At 46.6% G+C, this 26,746-nt stretch overlaps 1 protein-coding gene across 2 annotated transcripts in view; it reads left to right on the forward strand.

The window, feature by feature from the left end:
- The window catches only part of LOC119161038 (sperm-specific sodium:proton exchanger), a 61,394-nt gene extending 42,647 nt beyond the window's left edge, over nt 1–18,747 (forward strand). Inside the window, exons 6-15 of one of the 2 annotated variants that reach the window (XM_075888338.1) lie at nt 6,379–6,591; nt 7,428–7,610; nt 7,775–7,939; nt 10,404–10,529; nt 11,220–11,315; nt 11,454–11,633; nt 12,608–12,745; nt 12,867–13,064; nt 17,143–17,316; nt 18,528–18,747. In XM_075888338.1, coding sequence (XP_075744453.1) covers nt 6,379–6,591; nt 7,428–7,610; nt 7,775–7,939; nt 10,404–10,529; nt 11,220–11,315; nt 11,454–11,633; nt 12,608–12,745; nt 12,867–13,064; nt 17,143–17,316; nt 18,528–18,563 — 1,509 coding nt within the window. In that variant the 3' untranslated portion in view covers nt 18,564–18,747. The remainder of the gene's footprint in view (nt 1–6,378; nt 6,592–7,427; nt 7,611–7,774; nt 7,940–10,403; nt 10,530–11,219; nt 11,316–11,453; nt 11,634–12,607; nt 12,746–12,866; nt 13,065–17,142; nt 17,317–18,527) is intronic. The other variant, XM_075888339.1, reaches the window with a different exon arrangement.
- The last annotated feature ends 7,999 nt before the right edge of the window (nt 18,748–26,746 follow it).

Here is a 26,746-nt window from a genome sequence, read left to right on the forward strand (position 1 = left end):
GATAATTACGATTAATATGATTACATTGGTGATTAAAATCATGAGATTTCCCTTAGGATTCCATGCCTCTTCTGTGCATCCACGCATTTCAGCACAGCGCAATAATTTCTGCGTCGGGGATGGGCACCCTGGTATGACAACAATTTCAGACTTCTCATCGTTATGCGCGCTGAGAAGTTGACGATGAGAAGATGAAAGATTGAAGCACAGCATCTACGCAGATGACATTACCATCTGAAACCCCCGTATTCTAGAACCTCCTTTCACTCAACGCTTCGCCTTCACTTGAGAAAGGCGATGGGAGCGCCATCTCTAAGCACGGCAAGTCACTGCATATCAGCGATAGTTTGCTGCGATTCTTGAGTAGCGCAGCGTCATTTTCAGCCGAGTGGTGGCGCAGTGCTCAACTCTGTCAAGTGAAGGGTGGAAGTTGAGTCGAGGAGCGTTTGTGAATACGGGGGTAAGACTGTAACAGAGCCTCCCTTGGGCGCCTTCTGGCGCAGAAGTCTGTGCTGAAGAGCGGCAGCGGCGGCGACGACTTCGGCTGCGAGGGCCTCGCCGACCGGGGCGAAGGGGGAGAGCACTCGTTCGAGATGAGCTTCCGCGAGCGCGTCATCGAGGTGTTCGAGCACCCTCGCTACGATCTAGTCCAGTGCTCGGTCACTCTTGGCGCGGCCGCCTGCCTCGGCGGAGTCCTGCTGCTTCCCACGCACGGACACCCCCTGGGACTGCTGGCCATCGAACTGCAGGCCGCCTACTTGGCCGCGTTCGTCATGGAGATGTCCATCATGGTGAGAAGACGTCGCTCACGTCGGCAGAGATGTTCATCCCCTTCTGAGATAGCGTGTTAGCTCTATATGCGATCCTCAAGGCCGGGCTGTGCAATCTACTTGGTGAACGGACAGGCCTCATTTCTGCGAACGAGGATACCATTGGTGTCCCAAGCAGGCAGGACCGCTTGGCCAGAATAAGGAGAAAACGTTTCTTCAAGGTGCTCGATGAACCACTTTCTTCTCACCAAATGTCACCACCCCATTTCCCTACATATGGTTCACCCGTGATGCTAGAACGTGCAGCCTTGGTGTCCATATTAACACCAGCAATCTGCCAAAGTGTCTCTCAATTATTGGTTACTTCTGTTCAAAAAGCGTGATTGTTGTTTCCCGCCCAGTGGTCGACCAGTGGCGGCGCGCGGTGAGGCTTTTCCCAATTTCTGTGGTATAACCTAAGTGCTAAAAGCTTTTGCGAGCACATAGGAGGGACGAACTTTTGTATCCCCTGGCCACTTCACTGTAAAAACATCTTGCACTGATACCTGGTAGGTGTTCTGTGCTGATACTGTTCTTAGGAGAAAACACCAGGCAACCCTGGTTCCAAGCTGATTATCAACGATTGTCTTTGCAGCGCACGTTTTACAGACATGCTGCCTTAGTCTACACTATGCCACCGCCGCCTTCGCAGTAGTAGTACCAGTAGTAGTAGTAGCAGTATGGTAGCAGTAGTTGTATTAGTTGTAGTAGTAACAGTATAGTCGTATGTAGAAGTTGTAGTTGTAGTAATATGATAGCAGCATGCAGAAGTCACGAAAGATAAAATATAAAATGGTATACTTGATGTCTCCGATTTTCCACATAATTGTATATTTCGCCCGTACGGCCGAATGGCGCGAAATCCCAATTCCTTCTCAAATATGTTTTTTTTTTTCAAACCAAGAAAAAAATCAAGAAGCATCGTCGGATGAAGACAACCGTTTTACGAAACAGTACGTTTTCGCTAATTTACGATCAAGCTAACAGCGTCGCAAGCTAATATCACAAATATATTTCGCAGTATCACAAATAAAAGTAATCAAAAAATAGCTTATTTGATGTTTTCTAACTCTGCGCATATAAAGTATTTTAAAAGTTCTCGAATAACGCTGCGTTTTTTACATTTGCTCGTTTTTTGAGGCGTGATTTCTGCTTCTGTGAATGCCACACAGCTTGCTCATATGTACAGCACTGATAGTCCCGTAGGTTAATAGTTATTCACTGCATTCGCATTTGTCTAGTAATTTTTGAAGTAATAAATTTTGTTGCTCCAAACATAACAAAAACTGTTGGTTCAGTTAAAGAATGTAAAAAACACCCACTTTCAGTTTCGCTCGAAATTATTTAAACTGTTCACAGATGACCGCGTTTTCATATTATAAAAAAAACATCTTGCAACATATGCTGAACAACAGTAATGAGATATTGTCCACGAGTGCAAAGTATTCGGCTGCAAAGAATCTCTCAATCAAAATGCAATCGAGTAATTCGCTACTTCGCTTGTGCTCGTTGTCTCTCAAGGCAGCCCCTCCAGTCGTGCCCACCTTTTAATACCCGTCACACGGGCACTTACGCGTCACACGGGCACACGGGCAAGTGAAACCGAACGGACTTTCACTCAATCGTTTTTCACCTCACGGTCCGCTGCAACGAAGGAGCGTGATTTGCGTATCGGCAAGCATCCTGTAATGTTTAGGCATGCGTCGTCATGTGGGTGAGCAGCGTCCTACTGATAAATCACTTCGGCGAAGATATGATCATTTCCGTCCTTCATTCGTCTCTGTAAGGCAGCCAGTTGTGTCGTGATACGCTCAAGTTCACAACCGCGAGAGACAGAGTTCTCATCTTGAGCTGTGAACGAGCGAAATCCTCCCACTTCTCAGTGGTACTTCCATCGCTGCACCAAACATCACTTGCACGACATCCGCCCATCGACGCCGTTGCCTTTCTGTGACACTTAATGCAGCAGTTCCTGTAGTCGGTATACACCATCCCACTCGTATCAGTAGACGGCGGAGGTACACACGGAAGCTGTACTACGCTGCACACGTCAGCATGCACAACGCAAAAGTTGAGTAGTAAACTTTATTTTCCAAGCGTTTGTTGCTGAGCACGGCTTACAGGGATCCGTCGTTCAAGGAACATATTCCGGTGTCTTCGGCGACGGCCCTGGCCCGCTGTATGGTCCACAGCTTGTCTTCTGGGGGTCTTGCTGAGGAGGGTGGCTTGCCGTAGCTCAGCAATGCACTCTACTTCAGAGGGTCCTTCAGCAGGCGTCATTCGGCCTATATATTCGTTTCTTGCGCATTACGCATAAACAGCGGAGGTACACCATTGTTGCACATGGAAGCTGCACAACGCTGCACACGCTAGCACAACTCGAAAGATGCGGGAGTTCTCTGCGGCTCCCTGGAGACTTCATATCAACGCAGCTACCAACACAGCCACGACAATACCTGCAACGCCTCCTGGACTTCGTTAAATATCTCCGGCCCACTCCACCATGATCTTCTGACTTCAACATCATGAAAACGTGTGTTAAAGCGGCCAGACCAATACAACGCGAAATTGTGTTATAGTCTACATGAACTAAGTATGTAAGTCATATGAAAGGTACGCTTTTAAGCGTATGCAGGACGTCGTTGCTAACATATAGCTCACTGGCCATAGCAAAGCACCGCATTCACTATAAAAGCTCTCCTCTTCATACATGTGAGAGTCACGTACTTGTGTAGCGCCACCTTTACACAGGCACATTGGCTCTCTTCAGGGGACTCGGGGCAGGTACAACTTTCTCTAAAAGAGGGACGTGCCTCTCTAAAGAGAGTGGTATAAGGCTGCTACACGGCGACTCTCACATGTGTATACCTATGCCATGTTTGTATAAACAGGAAATTGCCTCGACAAAGCTGCATCGCCATCCCAGTGCACGTGGACGCGCTTGCTTTAATTCACACTCGCAGCCATGATACTCTGGATATACGTATAAAGTGTCCACTGCAAGAGTCACAAAGCCGCTTGCGTGCAACGAATTAGCGTTAAGGGTTATTTTTATCACGTTTTGTACAGGGCCCATGTTTAATTAAGGTGTTGCACTAAAATGTTTCGTAAGTCAAGATTGCGGTGTGGTGGATATAATTAGTGAAGCTGGCTGAGCAATAGGAAAACACACTTGCAAAAAAGAAATTTTGTTGTACCGGTGTGACACAGGCACTTTGAATCGCGATCAGTGTCGATCCAGATTAGCCATGATCCGGATTAGGTGCTGCTACACGGCCACTTTTAATCACGATCAGGCGCGATCGGAATCAAGACTATCGCGATCCGCACAGCGCGATCTGGCGGAGAGATCACAATTTTGTGTCGTCTGCACCCTCTGGTCGAGCTTGTTGAAAGCAAAATAAACAAGAAAATCAAGCATAGTTTATTAAAAACGCAATAAAACAGCTAGATGTTTATAAATAGAGCAAATTCCAAACTGTTTAAACTATAGAATTATAACTGAAACATTGCATATGTTAAGATTCGTATCGACCACATGTAGTTATGCGAGAACCGGACGATAAGCAGACGAGTGTTATATTCCGTGCTTAGTTCAACTGGTTCAACTATCGCACCGTAGCTACGGTGCGATAGTTGAACCAGTTGAACCAGGAGCAGTTGGAGCACCTCGAAGCAAACTGATTATGAGTGTCGCAAGCCTTTCGACTACGTCGCAACGTACGCACACTTCGGAGTCAAATTAAGGGACCTTTACGGTAATTGACTGCTGGCAAGAGCGACTGGAAGACTTGAGGCGCGCCGGACGTGAAACTTTGGCGAGTATACAAAGAGATTGACGCTTCGCTGCGAATGGACGGCTACAAGCGTGGGCCATCAGAAATAAAAGGTTAGATTAATAATCTCGCAAAGCAATACAGGCAAGTGAGAGCGAAACTCTATGGAATGATGGACTCGTTAAATTGCTCTTGTAGTGGCACGAAAAGTTCTCAAAGTTCGAGCGGTTCATGCATGAATAACATTACTGATAAAGGGCTCCATAGAAGTATGCTACCTTGATGACTTTGGACGAAGACATGTTTCACGGCACGCAATCGCCACCTGGCGCATTTATCTGACCCAAGCTCGAGCCGGATTAGCTTGGGCCGTGTACCAGAGGTCATAAAGCTGATCGTTATCATTAAATCTGATCGGGATTACCCTGATCACAAGGAAAAGTGCCCGTGTGACACTGTTGGTATATTGACTCCTCCTTTCTTTATTTCTTCTTTCTCTCTTTCTTTCTTTCTCTTTTGTGTTTTGTAGTTATATTTTTTACTTTTAGCCTTATTATGGTATTCATTCAATGCACCGATTCTGTGTACACATTGAGTCGTCTAGAGTACACGTCTGCAGCAATGCGCGCATGAAAGCCGTTTTTGAAAGGAGTTACGATGCGCGATTTGCAATGTGCTGTACTTACAGCTTGTCTTTGTTTATTTTATGTTTTTTTTTTCAATAAATGAGTTTATTCTCGGCTTTCTTTACTTAACTGGCAATTATCCCTCATATAACGAACACATTGCAGAAAGTTCTAAAAAAAATATTACGTTCCTGATAGTCTACTCGGCCTGTATTCTAATACTCAATATATCCAACTATTATTAGCGCATATCAGCTGTATGGTGGCGTTCTACAAAACTTTATCCATTCACAGTATACTAGCGCGACGGCACACGGACAAGAAGGGGGACCACACAATGCGCTGTCTTACAACATAGTTTTATTGATGCAGCCGCAATATTCCTTTAAATACATGATAGTGCACAGAAGAAAGGGGGGAAAATCCGCCATGTCTTGAATATGAATGCCGAGGATGGGCTGAAGCAGTGTGCATTGCATAATTAATCGTAGCCTTATAAATTGTCCTGATGAACAATCATTTATGATGGGTGGCTAAACGACGGTGTTCCGACGGTGTTGTGGCCTTTTGTTTATTTTAGGTGATAGACTTTTGATAACCTTTTTTTTTTGTTCACAGATGTTTCGGTTAGTTCGCATGCATCTTCACTACATCTTCTGTATAAACGCCGTACGGCGGTTTAGGGACACTGTGCGGTTTTAAGGGACTTTGCCCCTAAAAAAAAAAGAGGGAAAAGGCATTGACTCAGCAGACATGTAACAGGAGAATATTTTCAACCGGAGAACTGATAAACAACATTTCATTAAGAAAAATTGCCACGATCCATCTAGAAAAGTAGATTTCACAAGTATACCTGTCACGAATTTCTAACAAGCCCAAGCAGCCATGCCTTATGTTTATTCCTTGCACTGAAGTTCAGAAGGGTTGCTGATCGGGCAAGTTGGTCATCCATGAACGTAGCGTGTATTAGCGCAGTACATAAAAGAAAGGGACACGACACAGACGTAGAGATAGCTATAGGCGCTAACCTATCTTACTAGGCGCTAACCTAGTAGGCGCTAACCTAGATAAATAGCGCCTAGCTATCTCTTTGTCCGTGTCGTGTCCCTTTCTTTTATGTACTGCGCTAATACAGGCTACGTCCTTGCACTGCACCGCGTGTCGCAGGTATACGCTTACGGCCAGCGTTTCGTGCGCATCGAGCAGTACAACCTGCGGGACTTGCTGCTGGTCGGGCTGTGCGGCGGACTGTTCTTCCTCCAGCTGCTGCTCAGGGTGGTCGACCGAGTCCTGAGCGAAGGCTTCGTGGGCACGACGCTGGCGACGCTCTTCCTGTGCGCCATGCTCGCGCGTCTTGCGCACTTGACGCAGTACGCCGAGGTACGTGGCCCGGAATTTGGGGCAGCGACATGCGCAGAGGTCGCATGAAATATTTATGTATCCCTGCCTTATAACCGCTCGGAGGCACGTACTTTCGCTAGCACATTTGTGTGTTGGTGGTGCAGGTTTGAATTCACTATATTTCGACGACTGTAGCTTCACGCGAAATCAAACTGATGGAATATATAGGTCATACAGCTGCTACGGAGCTGTAACGTAGCAGTGCTGTTAAGGATAGGCAAGAAGCAGCGGATCACTGAACGAATCAAGAAGTTAACGATACCGTGCGAAAATGATCTCGGGCGAGTTTGAGAGCAGTGCGCATGCTTAGGAGTTTGTACACAAAGACTGGGTTGCACGTTTTGTATGCAATGCAATTATATCTTCTCCCAGCGTAAGGTTGTTAACGTTGCGCATGCTCTGCATAGGATCACTTGGCATGCTCAAACTAACAATAAAAGCTCGTGCACTTCAAGTTACAATGAATCATAAATTTGGGTTTGCATTCTTTACGAGACTTAGCCTATCTTAACAAATGTTTGGATTCGGTATGCTTGGCGCACAAAGATGAGAACACTTACCATCATGTGCACGTGCATCTCTTATCCGTTCCCTCCTTTGGAGGCTGATCACCCACTTAAAGAATACGTGACGCCGACGTAACTTGGTTGATCTCCGTGTTTCTAGGATATCAAACCAACGCTTATTTGCTGCACTTTATACCAGTATATCCATCCAGTCTCTTTGGCAGACGCGCGATGCGTGCGCCCACTATTGAACGTGCAAGTTGCCTAAGCACTAAGCGGGTGCTTCGTCCGTGTCGATCGTCCGTGCAGGAGCTGTTTGAATGGGTGCTCGACCTGGTCAACCAGTACATGGACTCGATCATCTACACGGCCTACGAGACTGGCCTGGCTCTCATCAAGGGTGAGGAGGACGTGCGAGAGAACATCTGGAAGACGGTGGACGAGTTCATGGCCGACCAGATACGCTGTCACGCGGGCGAGAACCGCCTCGAGGTGTCTGCATGCCCTGCAATGTTCTCTATATAATAATAATAATAATAATAATAATAATAATAATAATAATAATAATAATAATAATAATAATAATAATAATAATAATAATAATAATAATAATAATAATAATAATGACTGCAAAGAGGCGTATGGTCGTGTTGCAGCTCCTCCGGCAGGTGGTGGAGGTGCACAGCAAGTACCCGGGCGTGGCGGTGGCCTTCAAGAGCCGACAGGCCTGTCAGAGCATCCTGAACGACGTGCGGCGACACATCGATGAGCTGCTGCACAACGGCGCCATCGACACCGCCGAGCATCGAAAGATGATCACGGTATACTCGAGATACACTCTAAAAAAGGAGTCCTTCGACTCTTTCTTGTGAGTTGACTTTTTTTAACAAGACACGTTAAGCGTGTTTGGATGTCCTTATACCCTCAGTGGATAGTCGTGAGGCTCTTCGAAGAGAGTTAACATCTCTCCTTAAAGGGAGTCATAGACTTGGTTAGTTGAGACTCTAGAAACAATAACACATATTCCCCCTCCCCGCTTTTTTTTGGGTGTAACACGCAGACAGCTGGGTTGCAACAGACTTGTCTACACGCTAAACGTGTAGCGCGATGCGTGCCTTATTACATGTTCTGGAGTTTAGTCAGTTCGGGCTCGCGAGCTTGCTGGTTTGAAAAGCATTCATTTTGACGACTCACTTAAGTAGACGCAAGACGAGCACTAACAACTCATATACTGTTTCACGATAATTAGAAGTGTCAGTTATTTTCATACACCTGAAGCTGTCACGTACCATTGACGAGGACGACTTGGTGGACAAGCTGGCAATGGATCATGAAAGACTGCTATACGTGCTCTGTAGCCTTTTATGTCTTTAACAAGCTTGAAGTAATTTTCATCATGCTTGTGCTTTAACGTAATAAATGTTGCCAGTCAGGACAAGAGAGTATCCGTAAAGTCGCTGTTACTTTTTTTTTACACTGGTATCATATACAGTAGTTTTATCTGCGCCTAGTACAGTTCATCAGCTTCACTGTAGGAATGTAGCCGACGAAACACGTGATATAATGAATACCTGGCCTAGCTTAGAGCCTGCACATGCAGTGAGTGCAGCATGTCCTCTGCTGCAAGTGCAACCTGAAGTGTTCTATGGTGCGACTTCTCATATTGTATGGAAACTTAACTGAACGCGTGCTTTTTTTTTTCCTCCAAATTCCTCACTTGTGACACTACGGTGAAAAGGCTCCATAAAACGATTCCATCTGGATGTACCGTCTCCCTGTCGCGATGTCCCTGTCGCGAGAGACATTCCCTGTCCCTGTCGCGAGAGACATTCTTTTCATTTGACAACTACTCTTCAGTGCAGCCACCCGCAGCGGCGGTCTAGTGGTTATACTCGGCTGCTGACCCGCAGGTTGCGGGATCAAATCTTGGCTGCGGCGGCTGCATTTTCGATGGAGGTGAAAATGCTGTAGGCCCGTGTGCTCAGATTGGGATGCACGTTAAAGAATCCCAGGTAGTCAAAAATGTTTGAGCCCTCCACTACGGCTTCGAAGCGCTAAACCCCACATATTAATCAATCATCACTGCAGCCTCTTTTGCCTGATTTAAATTTGGACACGTGTTCTGAAGAAAATGCCTAACAGACCGTGCGTTATGAACATAGGTAATCGAACTCTCTCGTGAGTCCACTCACTCGGACTCACTCAGACTCGCACCGAGTCGTGATTCCGAGACTGAGTGAGCCCTGTTGCAGAAAGTTTTCGTGAGTGTGAGTCCGAGTGAGTGCGGCTCTGGAAAACTTTTGGTAATTCTGAGTCCGAGTGAGTCGAAAGCGCAAAATATATTTCTTGAGTGAGTCTGAGTGAGTTCCACTCTCTTTTGCCGACCGACGGTCCTATCTGGTGATCTTTAGCATTACTATCAGCCTTACGTGGATTTACGTTAATACCCACGTCTATCACACGTATCCCAAAGCAGCGTCGTTCATACACTGTTTCAATATTTATTATTAGATGCATGAATTACGTACGGCGGTGCCTTTACCACCCCCCGCCATGTCTTCCAGGGAATTTTTCGATTATATATCTGTATCGTATCAGGCCCAAGAGCGCAAGCCAGCCATCTTGGTTGCACTACACGTGCCTTTCTTTACTATCTGCTAAACCTTTACCCCTTCCCCAAGTTTCACTATAAAAAAACTGACGGCAATAAACGCAGGCACTCACTACTGTCCTGACATGCGTGTTGGTGTCATTGAATGTGGCCCGGCTGATACAATATCGTGCGCTGTCGTCTCTTCCAGTAAAATGCCCTCACTGGTGTGGAAGCACTCAGAACTCGTTTTCGAAGATGCCATGTCACATGGCACCAATAAGAGCACTGATTACGTGAGATATTGGTGTTAAAGAGCATTGACACTACGGTTGAAGAAGCCCATTCTATAGCCTGCCGGACTCATGAGTCGAGTCACTCGGACTAAGATCTAATTGTGAGTCTGAATGAGTCCTGGTGAGTAATGTTTTCGCGAGTTTTAGTCCGAGTGACTCCGGCTCAGGAAGATTTTCGTGAGCCTGAGTTCAAGTAAGTCCAAAACTCGAAATATATTCCATGGGTGAGTCTGACTGAGCTCCACAAGTTTTGCCGACCTATAGTTATGAATATGTCTTCATCAAATCGCACCATCAGTTACGCAGGCGAGCTCGTACCGTAAGTTGAAGAAAACAAAAAAAAACACCTACACGAAGCGTGACGATTTTTTCTGAGGCGGTCGATTGCGTCCCACGCAGGCCGCCGAAGAAGCGATGCAGCAGGTGATGTCCGCACCGTACAGCTTTCCCAGCAGCTACAAGCCCATCTCGGTGCTGCGCGCCGTGCCATGGATGGGCACCGATCAGCTCAGACAGTTCCTCGCGGTACGCTAAGGATGCTGTGTGTGGTATAGCGATAGTGTCACAAACGAAGTTCGCACGAGAAAGTAAAAGATAAGATAAAAGTGCTGCTGATCTCGATACTTTACAAACCAACTTGTGCACCCTCCGAATGCGCGAAGTATACTTCCTTGTTTTGGTCATGGTCGAAATATCGAGAGATCCGACGAGCGTATTCGGTCGCCTACATTACTCGATCGTTAGCGGTTGAGAAGTGCCAAAGTTCTCATTGATTCGTGTTTGAACTGAATTTAATATAGTAACTGATAGGTCACACTCTTACGCCCTATCGCACTGGTGTGAACTGCATGAGCACTGCTGCAATCGAAGAAAGCTGTCAAGTCTTTATTACTGTTACACAACACTGCAAAAAAAAAGGAGGGGGGGGGGGGGTGAGGAGTGATGTAGTAAACACAGTCGAAATCATAACGTGCACATTGAGAACAGCTTTCTTACCTCTATGATTTTAGCCAAAGGCCGGGTATCCACAAGAGCAATCGTAACGCAAAAGCAACGCGCAAATCATTCATTTACAGGGTGTAACGCAGCAATGCAAGAAAGCTAGCTTCCCAATTCCCGCTGCACATGTTCCCTCGTCTTTTTCATCTTGTTCCATCCGCATTGTCTAACATGAAGATCAAATCTGTGGCTTTTTTCGTAATTTTTAATTCCCAGATGACCATTCGGCCGATGTCCTACGAACCCGGCGAGGGGATCATACACGAGAACGAGGATGCCTTTATCGTCGTCGCCACCTCGGGTATTGTCAAAGTGAGCAAGCAGTGTCGAGTACAGCAGGGTTCTCTGTACACATTGGAAATGTAGAATTTACGCGCCTACACAGTGCGAAAGACAGCGTCTTGCTGTTCTTGACATAACTTCACGTCTTCGCTCGTGTTGGTTGCGCAGGTGTCCGGCGAGGTGGCGGAGAATGTGGACGGTGCTCTGCCCAACACGGCGTCGTTCCTGTACTTCTACAGCGACGGCTACTTCGAAGACTACATCCTGGCTCCCGACATCGTCGGCACGCTGAGCATCGTGTCGGACGAGCCTTGCGTCACCACCGTCACAGCAGAGACTGCCGTCAACGTAAGGAGACTACTGCATTTTCGCGAATATCGTTGTATGCACGTATATGTATTGACGCATTTATATTGGTGTCGAATCCAAGGCGTCATTCAATTTAGAGGAGCCTGTAAAAGTTGATTGATTGATTGATTGATTGATTGATTGATTGATTGATTGATTGATACGTGAGGTTGAACGTCCTAAAACCACCATATGATAATGAGAGATGCCGTAGTGGAGGGCTCCACAAATTTTGACCACCTGGGCTTCTTTAACGTGCACCCAAATCTGAGCACACTGGCCTGCAGCATTTTCGCCTCCATCGAAAATGCAGCCGCCACAGCCGAGATTCGATGCCGTGATCTGCGGGTCAGCAACCGAGTATACCTTTACAAATAGACCACCGCGGCGGGGCAAGGCGCCTATAGAAGTTTACGGGTCTATATAACGTGGCAGCAAAAAAGCACAAGACCGGGTAGTTTGGCGGATCATGGGAGAGACCTTAGTCGTGAACAAGGAGTTTGTTAGGATGATGGTGATAATTATGGTGATATGTTGATATGATGATTAACAAACATTAAGAAGCTTGTGCTTCTAAATGGGTAATTTGCCCACCGATTTCTTTTCACTTGATATTTTTACGTACACCAGCTTTCATAAGATCTAGTAAAAGCACGAAGTTGTAATTTCCTTTGTTAAACTATCTTCAATACACTATGAGCCCATTCTTGCAATAGTACATTCTATAAGTTCCACATCTTTCTCACAAAAGAAGTATTGAAATCGCAGTGACCTACTCATTTTATTTATTTTTGTTACCTGACCGCGAAGTATACCCGCCTGGTCTATATTGAAGCACGCCTTGATCGCATCATCTTTCCTTCCATAAAATGAATGAAAAAGTTGGCTTTTTCCCACTCCTAAACGAAGCAACTGACTTCTTGTATACCCACCTCGAGAAACATATATGTGCATTCATATATATGCGCTTGCAGGCCTACCTGATCCCCAAGGAGCGGCTTCTGGAGGCCCTGGAAGTGTTTACCGCGTGGCCCAGCTTCCGCTACCAGCTGTGGTACTTCATCTGCTCCACGCTGAGCACACCCCTTTTGCAGTCGCAGCCTCAGTATCAGGTGTTTCTTTACCCGGAATAAGAGAGACTTCATTAGCGTCCAAGGCCTTTCTTTGCAGTTACAGAACCTTTAGTGTGCGCGCCGCGCTACAGAGTAATTATAACCTGGTGCACGCATGCAGACGTGGCCGACGGAGAAGGTGAACAACCGCCTGGAGCGTATGCAGATGCCGGACCTGATGAACGCCAAGCAGTTCAACGTGAGTCCGGACATCGAGGACCTGCTGCTCATCCAGGGTCGCATCATGGACGCCACCACGGAGGAGGAGTACCTGGCGCCTATGTACATACCACGCACCGTCACCAAGATCATCTTCCCGGTACACCGTGCTCATTCTTACCTTGTCGTGATTGATTGGTGCACGCCAGAGCCAAGCCTTATGCTTAACGAAGCGTGTGTTCGAGATAGTTGGTACACCGTGATAACCTAAAGCTCTTGCGCAAAAAATTTTCAACAGACAAAACACGCACGGGCCCTCGTACGTTCAGTTGGAAGTTTGTTCAGTTGGAATCCAGTTGTAATAACTTCATCTGGAAATCTGTGCAAGTCCGTGTTTCGACTGTTGTCTAAAAATATTTTGCGCAAGAAGTAGGCCATCACATTTTTGTTTTAGTTGAATTCGTGTGAGGTGTTTCATGAGATGGTGACCTATAACGACGGTGATAATTACTATGGTGATTAATGTACTGATATGTCTCGTAAATACTAATAGGTTTCGCATCCCAGTTAGCGGTCTCACACTGACACATTTTGTTCTAACGCGAACCATCGGCGTTCAAGCATACCACCTTTTTATTTCTGTGTTGATCTCGCGACACAACTGATTTCTTGAGACATGCGGATACAGCAGTAACACAGTCAGTTTCGGCCGCCGTACGAAAGGAAACTATGTTTGAAAGTGCCACTGCACGACCTCTGAAAGAAAGAAAAAAAAGAGAAAACGAGCGCATTATTCTTTCCTCGTGTTTCCCGTCTTCTCGGTGGAATTCGTGACGACAGCAGTCCGTTCACGTGACGTCACGGGGAAGTAACATCTCGATTGGTCCATAAACGAAGAACATCGGTTGTGAATCGTCTCCTACTCTGCTTTGTCTGGCAGTTGCACGCCCCCATCTGTCTTGTGTCGCATCACTCTCACGCGCGATCAACTAATTTTGCTTCGTTTCATGCGATTTATACTGCGCAAGCAGAGGAGGCAGCGTGAATCTGCAAAGCGCGAAATCCTGATAAACTCAACGCCTATTGCGAACATTTTCCGCGCGTTTTCTGACGAATCAAGGCGTGGGGACGAGACAGCGCCTGCACGCAGAATAGTGAGAACAGAAAGAAACCACTCTATCCTCCCTAAACTCGGAGTATTGATTACGGACCCTTTAAAGAAATAACACGCAATCCGGCTGTCTGTGGTTCTTGTATGTATTGACACGCCAGTATGCATAATGTGGAACTTCAATAATTATATTTAAACTTTTTTTTTGTTTCCCTTGCTTGTTTCCCCCACGCAGAAAGCGTGGGCAGCTACGAAGAACCTCATAGACTCAATGAACAATTGTGTCGGGCCAGCTGGTATGAATTCATCTTGGTAGCACTTGTGTTGTGTGTTCTTTGTAATAGTGGCTGTGCTTCCTACCAATAAGCGCTTGTGCTGTGTGTTCTGTGTAATAGTGGCTGCGCTTCCTATATACCAAGATGGACTCATAGACTCGCCGTACGCGCGTGCATTTTAGGGAGGGATGGGCAGAACATCCGTCGTCCATCCGCAGGCGGCGGCAGCTTCTTGTGTCCGCCTCGCGCGGTGCTTGGTTTTGGATTGCAACAGAGCCCAGTTTCGATAGCATTCCTCGATTTCAGTCCTCTCCTTAGCACGCAATTAGCAGCTGATAAAGTGGATCTCTATCGAATATGTTCCCAAAGTCTACGTTACACAGTTGGGAATCGGGCGTCATGTGTTGTGGTATTGGCGCAAGAATGCAGGGAAAATTTGTGGCTGTTAAACCGTTCCATAAATATTTTTGGCCCAAACAGACTTTCATGCGCACACATCTGCAGGCACCAAACACACTGTGTGTTTGTACGACCACCTCCTCTATAAGCAGCGTTTTTCTATAAGCTTACGACATGCTCACCGGTGCCACCCCTACAGATTAGTTGGCGCCTAAGGACCAGAGATGGCGCCAGGTGTCGCCACGACTTACTCCCCAGCAGACGACGCACAATCGTTGTAGTGCACTCATGTGCGCGCGTTCTTTCCATCGTTTTTCTTGTTTCTAACGCGTGTACCGAGTAATTGACGGATTAAACGTCTCGAAGTGACATTCCAGCTGTGATAAGCCCCGTAGTGGTTGGCTCCGGGATGTTCACTATCGGACCTCAACATCTGCGAGAGTGCATGTGCGTCGTCATCTAAGCGCAGGCAAACGAGAGCATTATGTGACACGTAGTTAGGAGAATATAAGCCTTGTTTCCTCACTTCTTCTTTTGCATGCCTACTCGTCCTTTAGAAAAACTAATGGTGGAATGTAAACAGGGATAGCAAATATAAGATTATATTGGTGTTTTTGTACGACCGCAAACGCAGCACTGGTTTAATTAATGTGGTTCAGTTTGATTAAACGGGGTGCATGATTTGGTTCATTTTTTATTGGAAACTGCCTTTTAGAGTTGACAATCAGGAACTGGCCTGTTTTTAATGTCAACTATTTTAGTCGTTAAATATGTTTAGGCGCAGTTTACGCTGCCGCAAAATTCATCGCACTCTTGATATCGCTTTATAAAACGCATATAGAAGTCAGCCTATTTCACACTTCAAACGATAATTTTAGCTGGTTGATACCTATCAGTGGGCGAATTGGAAACAATCGTCAACAGAAGTTTTCGAGAAGCACGCCCTGTGTGAATTTGCGCGAACACGTATAACTATAAACTAGTGCTATTTAAGGCGCAAATACGGACACTTGTATATAAATGCCAGTTTTGCAAAAATTGAAATAAATCATTGATATTATGGCGATACATCTACTTCCAGCTGTCGGAATAAATTACATATATATATTTTTCTGCGTCGAAGTGCCGACATTGGCACCGTCAGACTGACATCACTCATTCGAAGTTTTTTTTTTTTGTATATTAGTCACGCTGGCTTTTAGGCAAGTCCCCGATACTAACGATGCCAATATGTCTTGCACCATTACAACACAACTTCATTAACTATTACATGCCAGAAATTATGTAGGCCCCACAGCGTTCTATCTTGTTTCGAATATTCTATAGCGATATAATTTGCTAATATAACTGAATTTATTATATATTTAATCTTTACGCCATTGCGGAGCAGACAGAAGAGGGGGGATTATAATTTTGTCCACCTTGGTTGATTTGACGCTCAGTCCGAAAACAAAAAAAAGAAAATGTCGCCATCATTACGTACACGCCACTTGCGTAACAACGGTAAGGCGAGCGTGTCGCTTGTCTTAGGCGACGTTCGTCCAAATTTCCTATTTAATACCCGCAGTTCGTCTAAAGCAGATATCGAGTAGTACAATTACTCTTCTGCCTTCTTAGAACACTCTTGTCCCTATCATCAACACACTATTCGTGGCTGTTTATCATCAAGCTGTCGTTATGGACACTAAAGGAAAACAGTGAATCGATTTGAACTGACAAATTACACTACGCGAACTATACCAATGTTGATTTCACCGTCATAAGTTTATTAATAAAACAGAACATTAAGCTCGAAAGTTTCATTTTTAAACTCCGTGCTACAATCACCGAAACGGACGTCAACGATCTCAGCGTTTTTGTTGTTTTTTTTTCGTGTGTACTGTGACGACTTTGTTTGACCTAACTAAATTTTTTGAAACTTGGTACAATAATTATTTGCCCCCCCTTCCTCCCATAGGACAATAACTTTGATTTTTGTTGATTAGGGAGCTCCTCCACAGTGGTCTAGTGGCTAAGATAGTCGGCTGCTGACCCGCAGGTCGCGGGATCGAATCCCGGCTGTGGCGGCTGCATTTCCGATGGAGGCGGAAATGTTGTAGGCACGTGTGCTCAGATTTGGGTGCACGTTAGAGAACCCCAGGCGGTCAAAATTTCCGGAGCCCTCCACTGCGGCGTCTCTCATAATCAAATTGTGGTTTTGAGACGTTAAACCCACAAATCAATCAATCATGTTGATTAGGGACTACATAAGCCTTGGTAGTCACACTCAAAAGCAACGAAATCACGGAGATAAGTTCGGGAACTTCGACGTGCGACTTGGCCACCAGCATTTCAGTTTTGCGCGTTTCCCTCGGCAAGCACGCTCATTTCGTTAGCAAGTGTATTTTATTTATAGCAAAAAAAAATGATTTTCTGAGCAGTGTCCCTTTAACGGCGTACGGCTTCCCCTCCAGGGTGAGGTGTACAGCCGGCCGTGTCCCGTGATGGTGATCATCGCCAACCAGCAGTACACGCTGCCCGAGGAAGTGGACTGGGTGCTGCGCGAACAGCGACACGGCGACGAGAATCAACAGCGCGCCGCAGCCGCCGGATTATTTCCTTACGACGATATGACTCACCTGTCAAGGGTGAGTGTCGAATGCCGCGGCTATTGAGTATCAGGTGCGTAGCCAGGAATTTTTCCGGGAGGCGGGAGGGGGGGGAACAAGCCTGGTATGCCACCTTCTGGCTACGCCCCTGTCGCGAATACCGATAAGGAACGTTCGAATACAACAACGGCGTAGCCAGATTTTTTTTTTTTTTTTCGGGGGTTGGGGGGTGGGGTTTAACCATACTTTATATATGCTCGTGCATGTGTACATAAGGAAATATTTAATTTTTTTTTTTGAGGGGGGGGGGGGGGGTATGGGCGGAGTTTAACTTTCCCTGGCTGCGCACATGGAATACAACCAGTGTTCATGAAATGCATGGAATAGAAACAGTGCTCTGCCGTGTTGTCTTTCTTCTCTCATATACACGCGCTGCTTTTTATTTTATTTTTTATTATTGTTTTACGGTGAATCAATGCAACAAACTCAAGTTTTTACCCTTTCAGAATACAACAAGCACAGGAAATCTGCTTAGCACAGATTTTTGGCGACAAATTCTCACGATTTTTTTTTAGAATGTGAGACTCGGAACCGAAAATCACGTGTGAAACACACTGTGATAATATGAGCAGAAGAGGGAAGACGACAAAGAAGAGCGCACGGGATCGGGAAGCACGTGACAGCGTTCGAAGCAGCGAAGTGGGCAAGGACAAACGGTTCTTGGCTGGACGACCGGTCCTGGAAACTAGGAGACGTCCTCTAGGCGCTGTACTGTCCTGGACTCCGGCTGGGTGACTGGCCCAGGGACCAGGCGATCCGCTGCTGTTCCGGCTGCCGTTCCTGGCAGCTGGACAACCGGTGAACGAGGCTTCGCTGCTTCGAACGCTGTCACGCGCTTCCCGATCCCGTGCACTCTTCTTTGTCGTCTTCACTCTTCTGCCCATATTATCACACACACCAACCCCGTTGTCGCTGAACCCTACCGCACTTTACGGTTCCGCTTTACCGCTTGTAACGTGGCCTCCGGGATCGTGCTCGTTCGTTTGATCTCGGAGTCTCCGAGGGCATCGTGTGCGAGAGCATGTGTCCCGCACTCGGATGTTTCAAGTCACCCGGTTTGTCTTGAAAACATAACGGCGATATTAGCAGTGGCACAATGGACTCACTAAATGTCGCAGATGACGTGAAACAAAGTACTAACGTTATATAAACACTGTTGAATGCGTGCACTCTTTTCTTTCTTTTTGTAGGCATCCGCTGGGAGGAAACTTGGAGAGTCCGAGTGAAAGCGTCTGCGGATTCGAGGAAAAGGACAAAATGTGATTTGGGGATGCGCGTGATGAAGCGTGTACATAGTTATATTTTTTCTTTATTGCATCAATTTCGTCCGATTCACGGCTTACCCAAGACATCTGAGTATAAAATTTTATGGTACAAAAATGGCTCTTGCAATGACATGTGAAGGCTACCTGCGGTGTCTCCCCTTGATTCAATAAATGCGTTTCCTTCCTTTGGAAGGAGGAAGAAGGGAAGAAATCGAAAGGCAGGGAGATCAACCAGACGCCTGTGTGGTTTGCTAAATTGCAATCGGGGAAGGGGAGAGGGGGTTAAAGAGAAGCAAAAGAGGAAAGGTAAGATTTAGGTTGCATGTGCGTCTGCCCATTGCACGCTTACAAGCGGTCGCTTAATCCGGTCGACCTTTTTTAAAAAAAACCAGCAGTGCCCACAGCGCTTAAATTTGCTGGCCTAAGGGAGTGTTAGCCTTATAGCATATATTCCCTCAATTGACGGACTATGGCTTTAGGCACTCCTTTGGTGTCTCGGAAGCACCGACTAGTGTGATAAACCACACATTGCTTGTACTTAGCACTGAAAAAAATGAACTCGTGTAGCGATGCGCTTATCGTGTCACACCAGGCCTATATATGTCTGATTCCTGTGAAAAAAAAAATGCATTTGTAGTAGCAATTGGCGATAATATTTTAGCCTACGAATGGTGAAGACATTTTTGTATCTTGAGAAAGACGGTATTTGTGTCAACATGTCGACATATTAACTTGCTGTTTTATAATCTTGTGACAACCAGTGTCGACTCTTCTGCATTCAAGCTCGGTAGGATTTGATCTTGGGGAAAGAGAGGGGATAGCGCTGGTGTAGCTCGTGTAGGGCAATTTCAGAGCTTAAAGTTACCCTTTGGTAGAGCGGGAAGAGGGGGTTATAGAGCGGTGGCATACTGTGTGTGGGGGGGGGGGGGGGCGTTTGTGTGTGTGTGCACGCTCGGGTGTCATATTTAGCTATTGCTCACTTGCGATGAGCATGACTCATCGGAATGCTCCCTAACACCCATTTTTCTACCCTCTTGACGCGGAAAACGACTCAATGCGTATGCCCTTAATTTCTGCCTCCTCTCCCAGTGCTGTCCTCGTTTTATTGGTGCATTTTCTCGTTACTCGCCAAATTCGGCACGTCAGCTTATTATCTCAGTATCTACACTAATACCCACACTGGCACTTATCTGCTGTCACCGTTTCTTGCTACGCGTGTTCGAGCAAGTGTTCACGCAGCATCTCAACCAGCTGGTACCTGAAGATGGTGACCACAATGGCGTGAAAAGGCTTATTGTTGTTTTTTAATGAAACAACTCGTTTCGCGTAGGTAATTAACAAAATGCATAGAAAAAAAGAGAAGTGTAGGCGAAGCGCCAGCGCCCAGTTACCGTGCAAGAAGCAGCAAACAGTATAGAATGGGGGCCGTAGAACGGAAAATAGATAATCGTCAAATAAATAAGATAATCAAAAGTAAAGAACACGAAAGGATAGAGAATATCACAATATCGCACGAAAAGGAAATTGCAGATAAGCTCAGATGAATCTGATCCGCATTTCGTAAATATTTCACTTGGGGCGGAAATGGCTTAGATTTTTTATCACTTTTTTTTTGTCACGATCGGTTGTACGGGTTTCGTCGAAGCAGGCTGTGTTTCCGCTTGAGTGATAGCACGAAATATCATTTGCAAGTCTGCGACCGTCATGTCCGTGGTCCTACACGTGCTTTCAACGCCGCGTTCCCAATGTTACCTTTGGGTAGCAGAGTAGCGCATGTTTTCCAAACGCCCCTTACGGTGCATTCAGGCGATGGACCGAATCCGGATTTGTCGTGGACGCGGATGGCTAATCCGCGGATCATCCGCCAGCATTCACACGACGGATGATGTTCTAGGAGAGAACAGCCGGATTACTTTCGACCGCAGACTCTGCGCTCACCTGCACACGCTGCCAGCAGACAGGTTTGAGAGTATTGGACAACATGGACGCCGACAGGAAGCGACGCTTGGCTGGAATGGCTGTCGTGTTGTGTGAAATTGACGAGGACTGTTATTCCTTCCGGAGAAAACGGAGTTGCTGGCAGAAGGACTGGGTGGGAAGGAAAGAATTAGGCGTGCAAAATCTTTTGTACAAAGAGCTCTTGAAAACTGACCACGAAGAATACCGGAGGCTGCTTCGTGTCAGCAGAGAGCAGTTTCTGCAACGGCTGTCACGCGTGGAAAGTCGCATACGAAAGGAGGACACAGTGATGCGCCCTTCTATATTGGCAGAAACACGGCTGCAAGCCACGCTGCGATATCTCGCTTCAGGTAGGTGTCGCACGATTGCATGTATTTTTCTGGAAACCTTTGTGCATGCGAAAGAAGCAAGACCAGTGTAGACCAGTTTCATGAGACCGCGCTGCGGCACCAAATTTTTATATACGAGCACGCTCAAAATCATATTCAACTGTGTACAAGTAGCTGTAACATTCAGCGCAAATGTTTCTAGCTAATATTCTGCTAAACTTTCGCTATAAAACAACTGGGTATCATATGTATTTGTACACTTCGTACATTTTTTCGTCTGGCGCAAGTAATTGACTAAGAACGTCGTTTTTATTCTTCGTTGCAGGAGAGAGCCAGCATTCGCTCAGCTGTCAGTTTAGACTGGGCCATTCTAGCGTCAATGACATTATTTATGAAACGTGCCGTGCCATCTGCGAAGAGCTAGGAGGAGACTTCGTAAGAACACCCTGCACCGAAGAAGGGAGGGAAAATGTAACGGACGGCTTCAGTCAGAAATGGAATTTCCCGAACTGCATTGGAGCAATCGATGGAAAACACGTGCTCATAAAGAAGCCGCCGAAATCGGGAACAATTTACCGAAACTATAAAAAAAAGTTTCAGTGTTATTTTTTTCGCCGTCGTTGATGCGAATTGCAAGTTTTTGTATACTGATATTGGTGCACCAGGATCGGAAGGAGATGCAGGTGTCTGGCAAACGACACTCCTTCGGAGAGACATAGACAACAAAAAAGCAGGCCTGCCAGAACTTGTAAAGGTGGCTAGTTCACCGGATGTGCACGTTCCACCTGTGTTCGTAGAGGACGGCACGTTCCCCATCGGACAAAATTTATTGAAACCTTACGGGGTCACAAATCTAACAGAAGATATTTAATTACAGGTAAAACACATTGCACATGATACACCAAATATCACGTGAAAGCTTGAACTGTCACGGTGCATTTTCAGAGCTACTAATATATCCAAAGTTTCATAGCTCGTGGTGTTCATGTTGTGTGTTGAAATAATTATGGCAACTCCTGCGTCTAACTTGATTGCATGTACGCACTTATGATGTCAGCAACTTATATTATGAATTGGGACTCCAATTATTCAGTGAAACCTTAAATTCTGCAATCCTTGGTAAGGCTGTTTATTAGCATCCTCATAATATTTTCCCTGCCGTGCAATGTTTGATGTGGTCTAGCATTTACTTTTTTTTTCAGGTTGTCCAGGGCCCGCCGTGTAGTTGAAAATGCTTTTTGTATATTGGCGAACCGCTTCCGGTGTTTTCACACAGTTATTAATGCATTGCCAGAGAGGGTGACTGCCATCGTGAATGTGGCATGTGCGCTGCACAATTTCCTTGGCAGTGATATGAGCAGTGCGCCAGACTCATGTGCCGAAACAAGCCCAGCAGTGTGACTGCTATCCGGGCCAGCAGCATCGCATGGTAGAATTGGTGCTGTTGGTGCGGCATTGCGTGATAAGCTGTGCTGTTTCTTTAACGACAAGGGTGCTGTACCGTGGCAGCGGCAGTCTGTCCACTTGGATGTGAACATCTACAGGAGACCCCGGCAGTAAACACAAGTGCCAGCATTGAAATGGAGTGTACATTTATTTGCAACCGTATGTTGTTAAAGATCCATGTAACTATCCATAAGTCTCAGTATTTCTGCTTGGCATGAAGGATGCCTTTTCTTTGGTATTGCGCGCATACTTGCAGCGACAAGCCTCCCGAAGGGATCACACGCATCATCAGGCTGCGAAGGTTGCGTTGCCTGCATATTTACAGCTATCTTTTCCAGCACGTTTTACCGCTCTGTCCACATTTTTTCTGGCGGCAAAGATTGGTTCTTTCTTGGACTTTTTTTGCTTGCAGCTTGGGCAGTGTTGGGCGTACTTGGTGCGGGGAGGATGGCAACAGGGACACACTCCATAGTGCAGTTGTCTTCGTCCACTGCAACAATCTCATCAACTGTGGCAGCCTCATCCACTGCGGCCGCTTCCGGTGTCTCACTAGCTTCAGAGAACACAGGAGGCTGCAACATAACGCACATCAGTCACAGCAGTGATCAAGCAAAGCGCGGCTAAAGCGAAAAACGAACAACACTGTTTTACTGTAATTACATTAACGCTTAGTAGGACCAAATGCGCTCTGTTGACACCTGATGTTTGCGTGCACCCGAATGTGTCCAAAAAACCTCCAGTCAATATTGAACACATCTAACCTCCCTGAAGGGCACAAGGTGCAGCTTAAGCTAAAATTTGAAGAGAGTGGTAACGGGTTGTCACCTCAAACATACCATTTCTGATTCAGCCATATTTTGCTGAGCCTGGCCCATTATTGAACGGCTTGGTTTAATTTTCACGCCATCCGGGAGCTTCAGCGCCTTGTAAAATTTCCAGCGACCTATGTACACGTCGCTGGCAGGTTGGCCGATTTTTGTGTGGTCCATTTTTTTTTTCCAAGCGGTACGTTCTTCGCTTATTGTCGAAGTAACTTTTCAGCACTTCTGCGAAAAGATGGGGAAATCAGTAACACAAGCGCGGAACCATACAATGTTGTCACTACTGTGACCGAATCGCTTCTGGCAGCCTGGACCAATACTTTGTAGCGATGTTTTTTATCAATGCTGCCTTTTTCTACTTTTCATGCTTCGTTAGTGGTCAGAGATACGGTCCACCCACACTATTACGGTCGTAACGCTATTAAATTGACTGAGCGAGGGATGGCAAGAACGGCTTACGTGTGAGCAGAAGCACCGCTTTAAAATAAGTCCCCTGCATTAATTATAACAACATACACGGAATAATACGCATGTTAATTTAGGTTACCTCAATATTGCGTAGCCTTTACGAGCACTAGAATACACAAATGTACTTACCGACGGTGTAGGGTCCACAAGTTGGCCTATTCTTCTTCATGTCTTCAACAATGTGCTCCCAAATAGACTGCTTTTGACAACTTCTGCATAGTCTGCGCGGCTGAGGTCCCACAAAGTGGGAAACTCTTCCACGATGTGTATTAAATAAAAGCGGGCATCACCACACAACTTCACTGCGGGGTATAAGTGAGAGATGACACACGCTGGTCTACGTACCTATCTTTGTCAAAATGCGCCTTCTCACATTTGGCTGGTCAGTTGTGACCGGTTTGGTTGACGTCAACCGGATGAGCGAAAGAATAAACTAGACAGGTTTGTATGGAAGCCTAACCTGACCACCACTACACGTACCATCGGCCTGTCAATCAAACCGAAAGCTCAGAACTAGAGGACTATTTGTACCTGAGCGCCTGCTGGTATTTGACGATTGCTGATGGGACAGCCTATTCCCTGAAAATGTTCTTACAGTAAAATTGTTCACCCACGTGTGGCTTTTGTGAACGCGTCTCCCGTCCTTTTTTACAAGCGGTATGTCGGTGGTGGCACAAGTTAAAATATTTCCCCACCACGGGGAAAGCACACAACAAGAGGGCTATTGTACGTGAGTGCCTGCTGGCGTTTGATGACGGCTGATGTGACAGCCTATTCCCTGAAAATGTTTTTACAACCACACTGTCAACCCACGTGCGGCACTTATGAACGCGTCTCCCGTCCTTTTTTACAAGCGGCGCGTCTCCGGTTACAGAAGTTAAAATATTTCACCACCATGGCGGCTCAGAATCTCACTTGTCAAACGATGGCGGCGAAACTTTTCGAACCACCAAAAATAACTTCCGCGTATTTAATCACCTGAATACAAAGCCCCCTGAAAACTAAGTAAACCATGCTCAAGCGTAGATGATGCGGACTGGTCATGCAGCTGTCCGCGAGCCGTGGAGGGCATGCCGTGAGCAGAAGAAAAGTGTACTGGTTGCTGGAAACCCCGAGCTAATCCAGTGAAGTGTCGGCTTTCTCCCGCCAGAATTCCGATGTGAGAAACAGGTTGCGGTCATCACCTCACCCCTCGTTCGTGCGTCCGCGAGCCGCACGAACGAGGGGAATTGCTGATGTGAGGTCACGTGACGCGCCGTTTGTCCCGCCACATCCGGATTCAGTCCGTCGTCTGTTTCTCACATCGGGATTCTGGCGGGAGAAAGCCGATACTTCAGCAGATTAGCCACGGTTTCTAGCAACCAGTACACTTTTCGTCGGCTCGCGGCATGTCCTCCATGGCTCGCGGACAGCTGCATGACTGGTCGGCATCATCTACGCTTGAACATGGTTTACTTAGTTTCCGGGGGTTTTGTTCTCAAGCGATTAAATACGCAGAAATCACTTTTGGTGTTTCGGGAAACGTTGCCGCCATCGTTTGACACGCGAGATTCTTAGCCGTCATGGTGCATGGTGAAATATTCTAACTTCTGCAACCGGCGACGTGCCGCTTCTAAAGAAGGGTAGGAGACGCCTTCAGAAGTTCTACAAGGGGAGAAAATGTAGTCTAAAGAACATTCTGCCAGCAACTCCCTTTTCTCATGAAAAAATAACACTCCTCGTTCATTTGTCACAACGCGGCAGACATCGCTGCTACAGTGAACTAGAAAACCTTCTAGTTCACTGTATCGCTGCCAAGCGTCGCTTCCTGCGGGCATCCATGTTGAATACTCTCTAACCAATGTGCTGCTAGCCGGCGCAGGTGAGCGCCGAATCTGCTGTCGAGGGTAATCCGGCTGTTTTCTCCTAGGACACCGACCGGCCAAAGCCGCAAATACTTGTTCTCAAAAATTGAGGTGAGGAAGTCACGCGTCATTGTTGCCTCTCAGCTTACTCGTGGCGAATGAGGCACCTGTCATTCGGAAGAGATGGCTGTTATTCTGTTGATAAATAGGGAGGGGGGGGGGGGGGTGCACGATAACTATCTCTAGAAATGCCACCTCAACCGGTTGTCACTGAAACTGGGAGCGGCTGAAGCACAATGAGTGACAAAGGGTGGGAGGTAAGGTGACGAACCCCTTTCTTCGGAGGGAGGTGTGATCTTTTAGGAAAAGGAAAGATTGCCACCATATTCTGCAGCAGGAGAACGGCTCAGCGTCATAAGGTGCAGGAAAGGGGGAGACAAAAGGTGAAGTAGAAAGGAGAACAGTAGGTGTCGGTGACTCAGTGAAATAACTCTCCTCAAGAAGCGACGCGGGTTCTGAAGGGAGCGCTGAATGGAAGACCGGTGGTACCAGTGGTGAGAAGAAATCTTGTGGGGGAGCGCGAGTTTGGAGAAAGTTGGACGTTTGTAAAGACCAACAAATAGAATTGCCGATGGTGTCGCGTGTGTCGGTGTACTGGGTCGGAGTGACTCGCCCAGTAGTGGGTGCAGTCGCCTACCACATCGCTGGGCCCGTCACCATCTACGTCGCAAAGTCTACCAGAAATTCCAACGACGCCACGTCGGCCCCCCTGCGCAAGCTCCAGTTAGTGGTCTGTAAGGATTATTTACCATATTTGCAATTTATTAATAGACGGTTTAAGTAAGGCGTTTGGGGGCAGCTTTGTGGGCAGCCAACTAAAGCTTCCCAAAGTACCGAGTTTGTGTTGCGCCGCGCAAAAGCTTAGCAAGCCTCGCTCCGCACAGCCACACCCAGTGCACCCACGGGTGCGCCGAATAATCAGTGCTGTAATATTTCTCTTTCGAATTGTCTTAGTTTCCCGTCGTATCTGTTTCCACGTTTGATCTGTCGCGTTTTGTGCCTGAGGTTATCATATTGGCGTTTTCATCGCGTTTCCTCCTCGTGCCATTGCAAGGGCGTCCGCGGATCTTTTTGCAAGAGGGTGCATCCGCCGATAAGTGTAGGGGGGGCAAGGGGTGGCATGTAGCGCGTGTGCGTAATGTGAAAAGTTGGTTAGCAATCCTGAAGGTCGCTTTGCGCGGATATGCAAGACTTGAGTGTAACGATCGAGCTGTTAC

This window comes from Rhipicephalus microplus, chromosome 3 (genome assembly GCF_043290135.1).
Source record: "Rhipicephalus microplus isolate Deutch F79 chromosome 3, USDA_Rmic, whole genome shotgun sequence".
Lineage (NCBI taxonomy): Eukaryota > Metazoa > Arthropoda > Arachnida > Ixodida > Ixodidae > Rhipicephalus > Rhipicephalus microplus.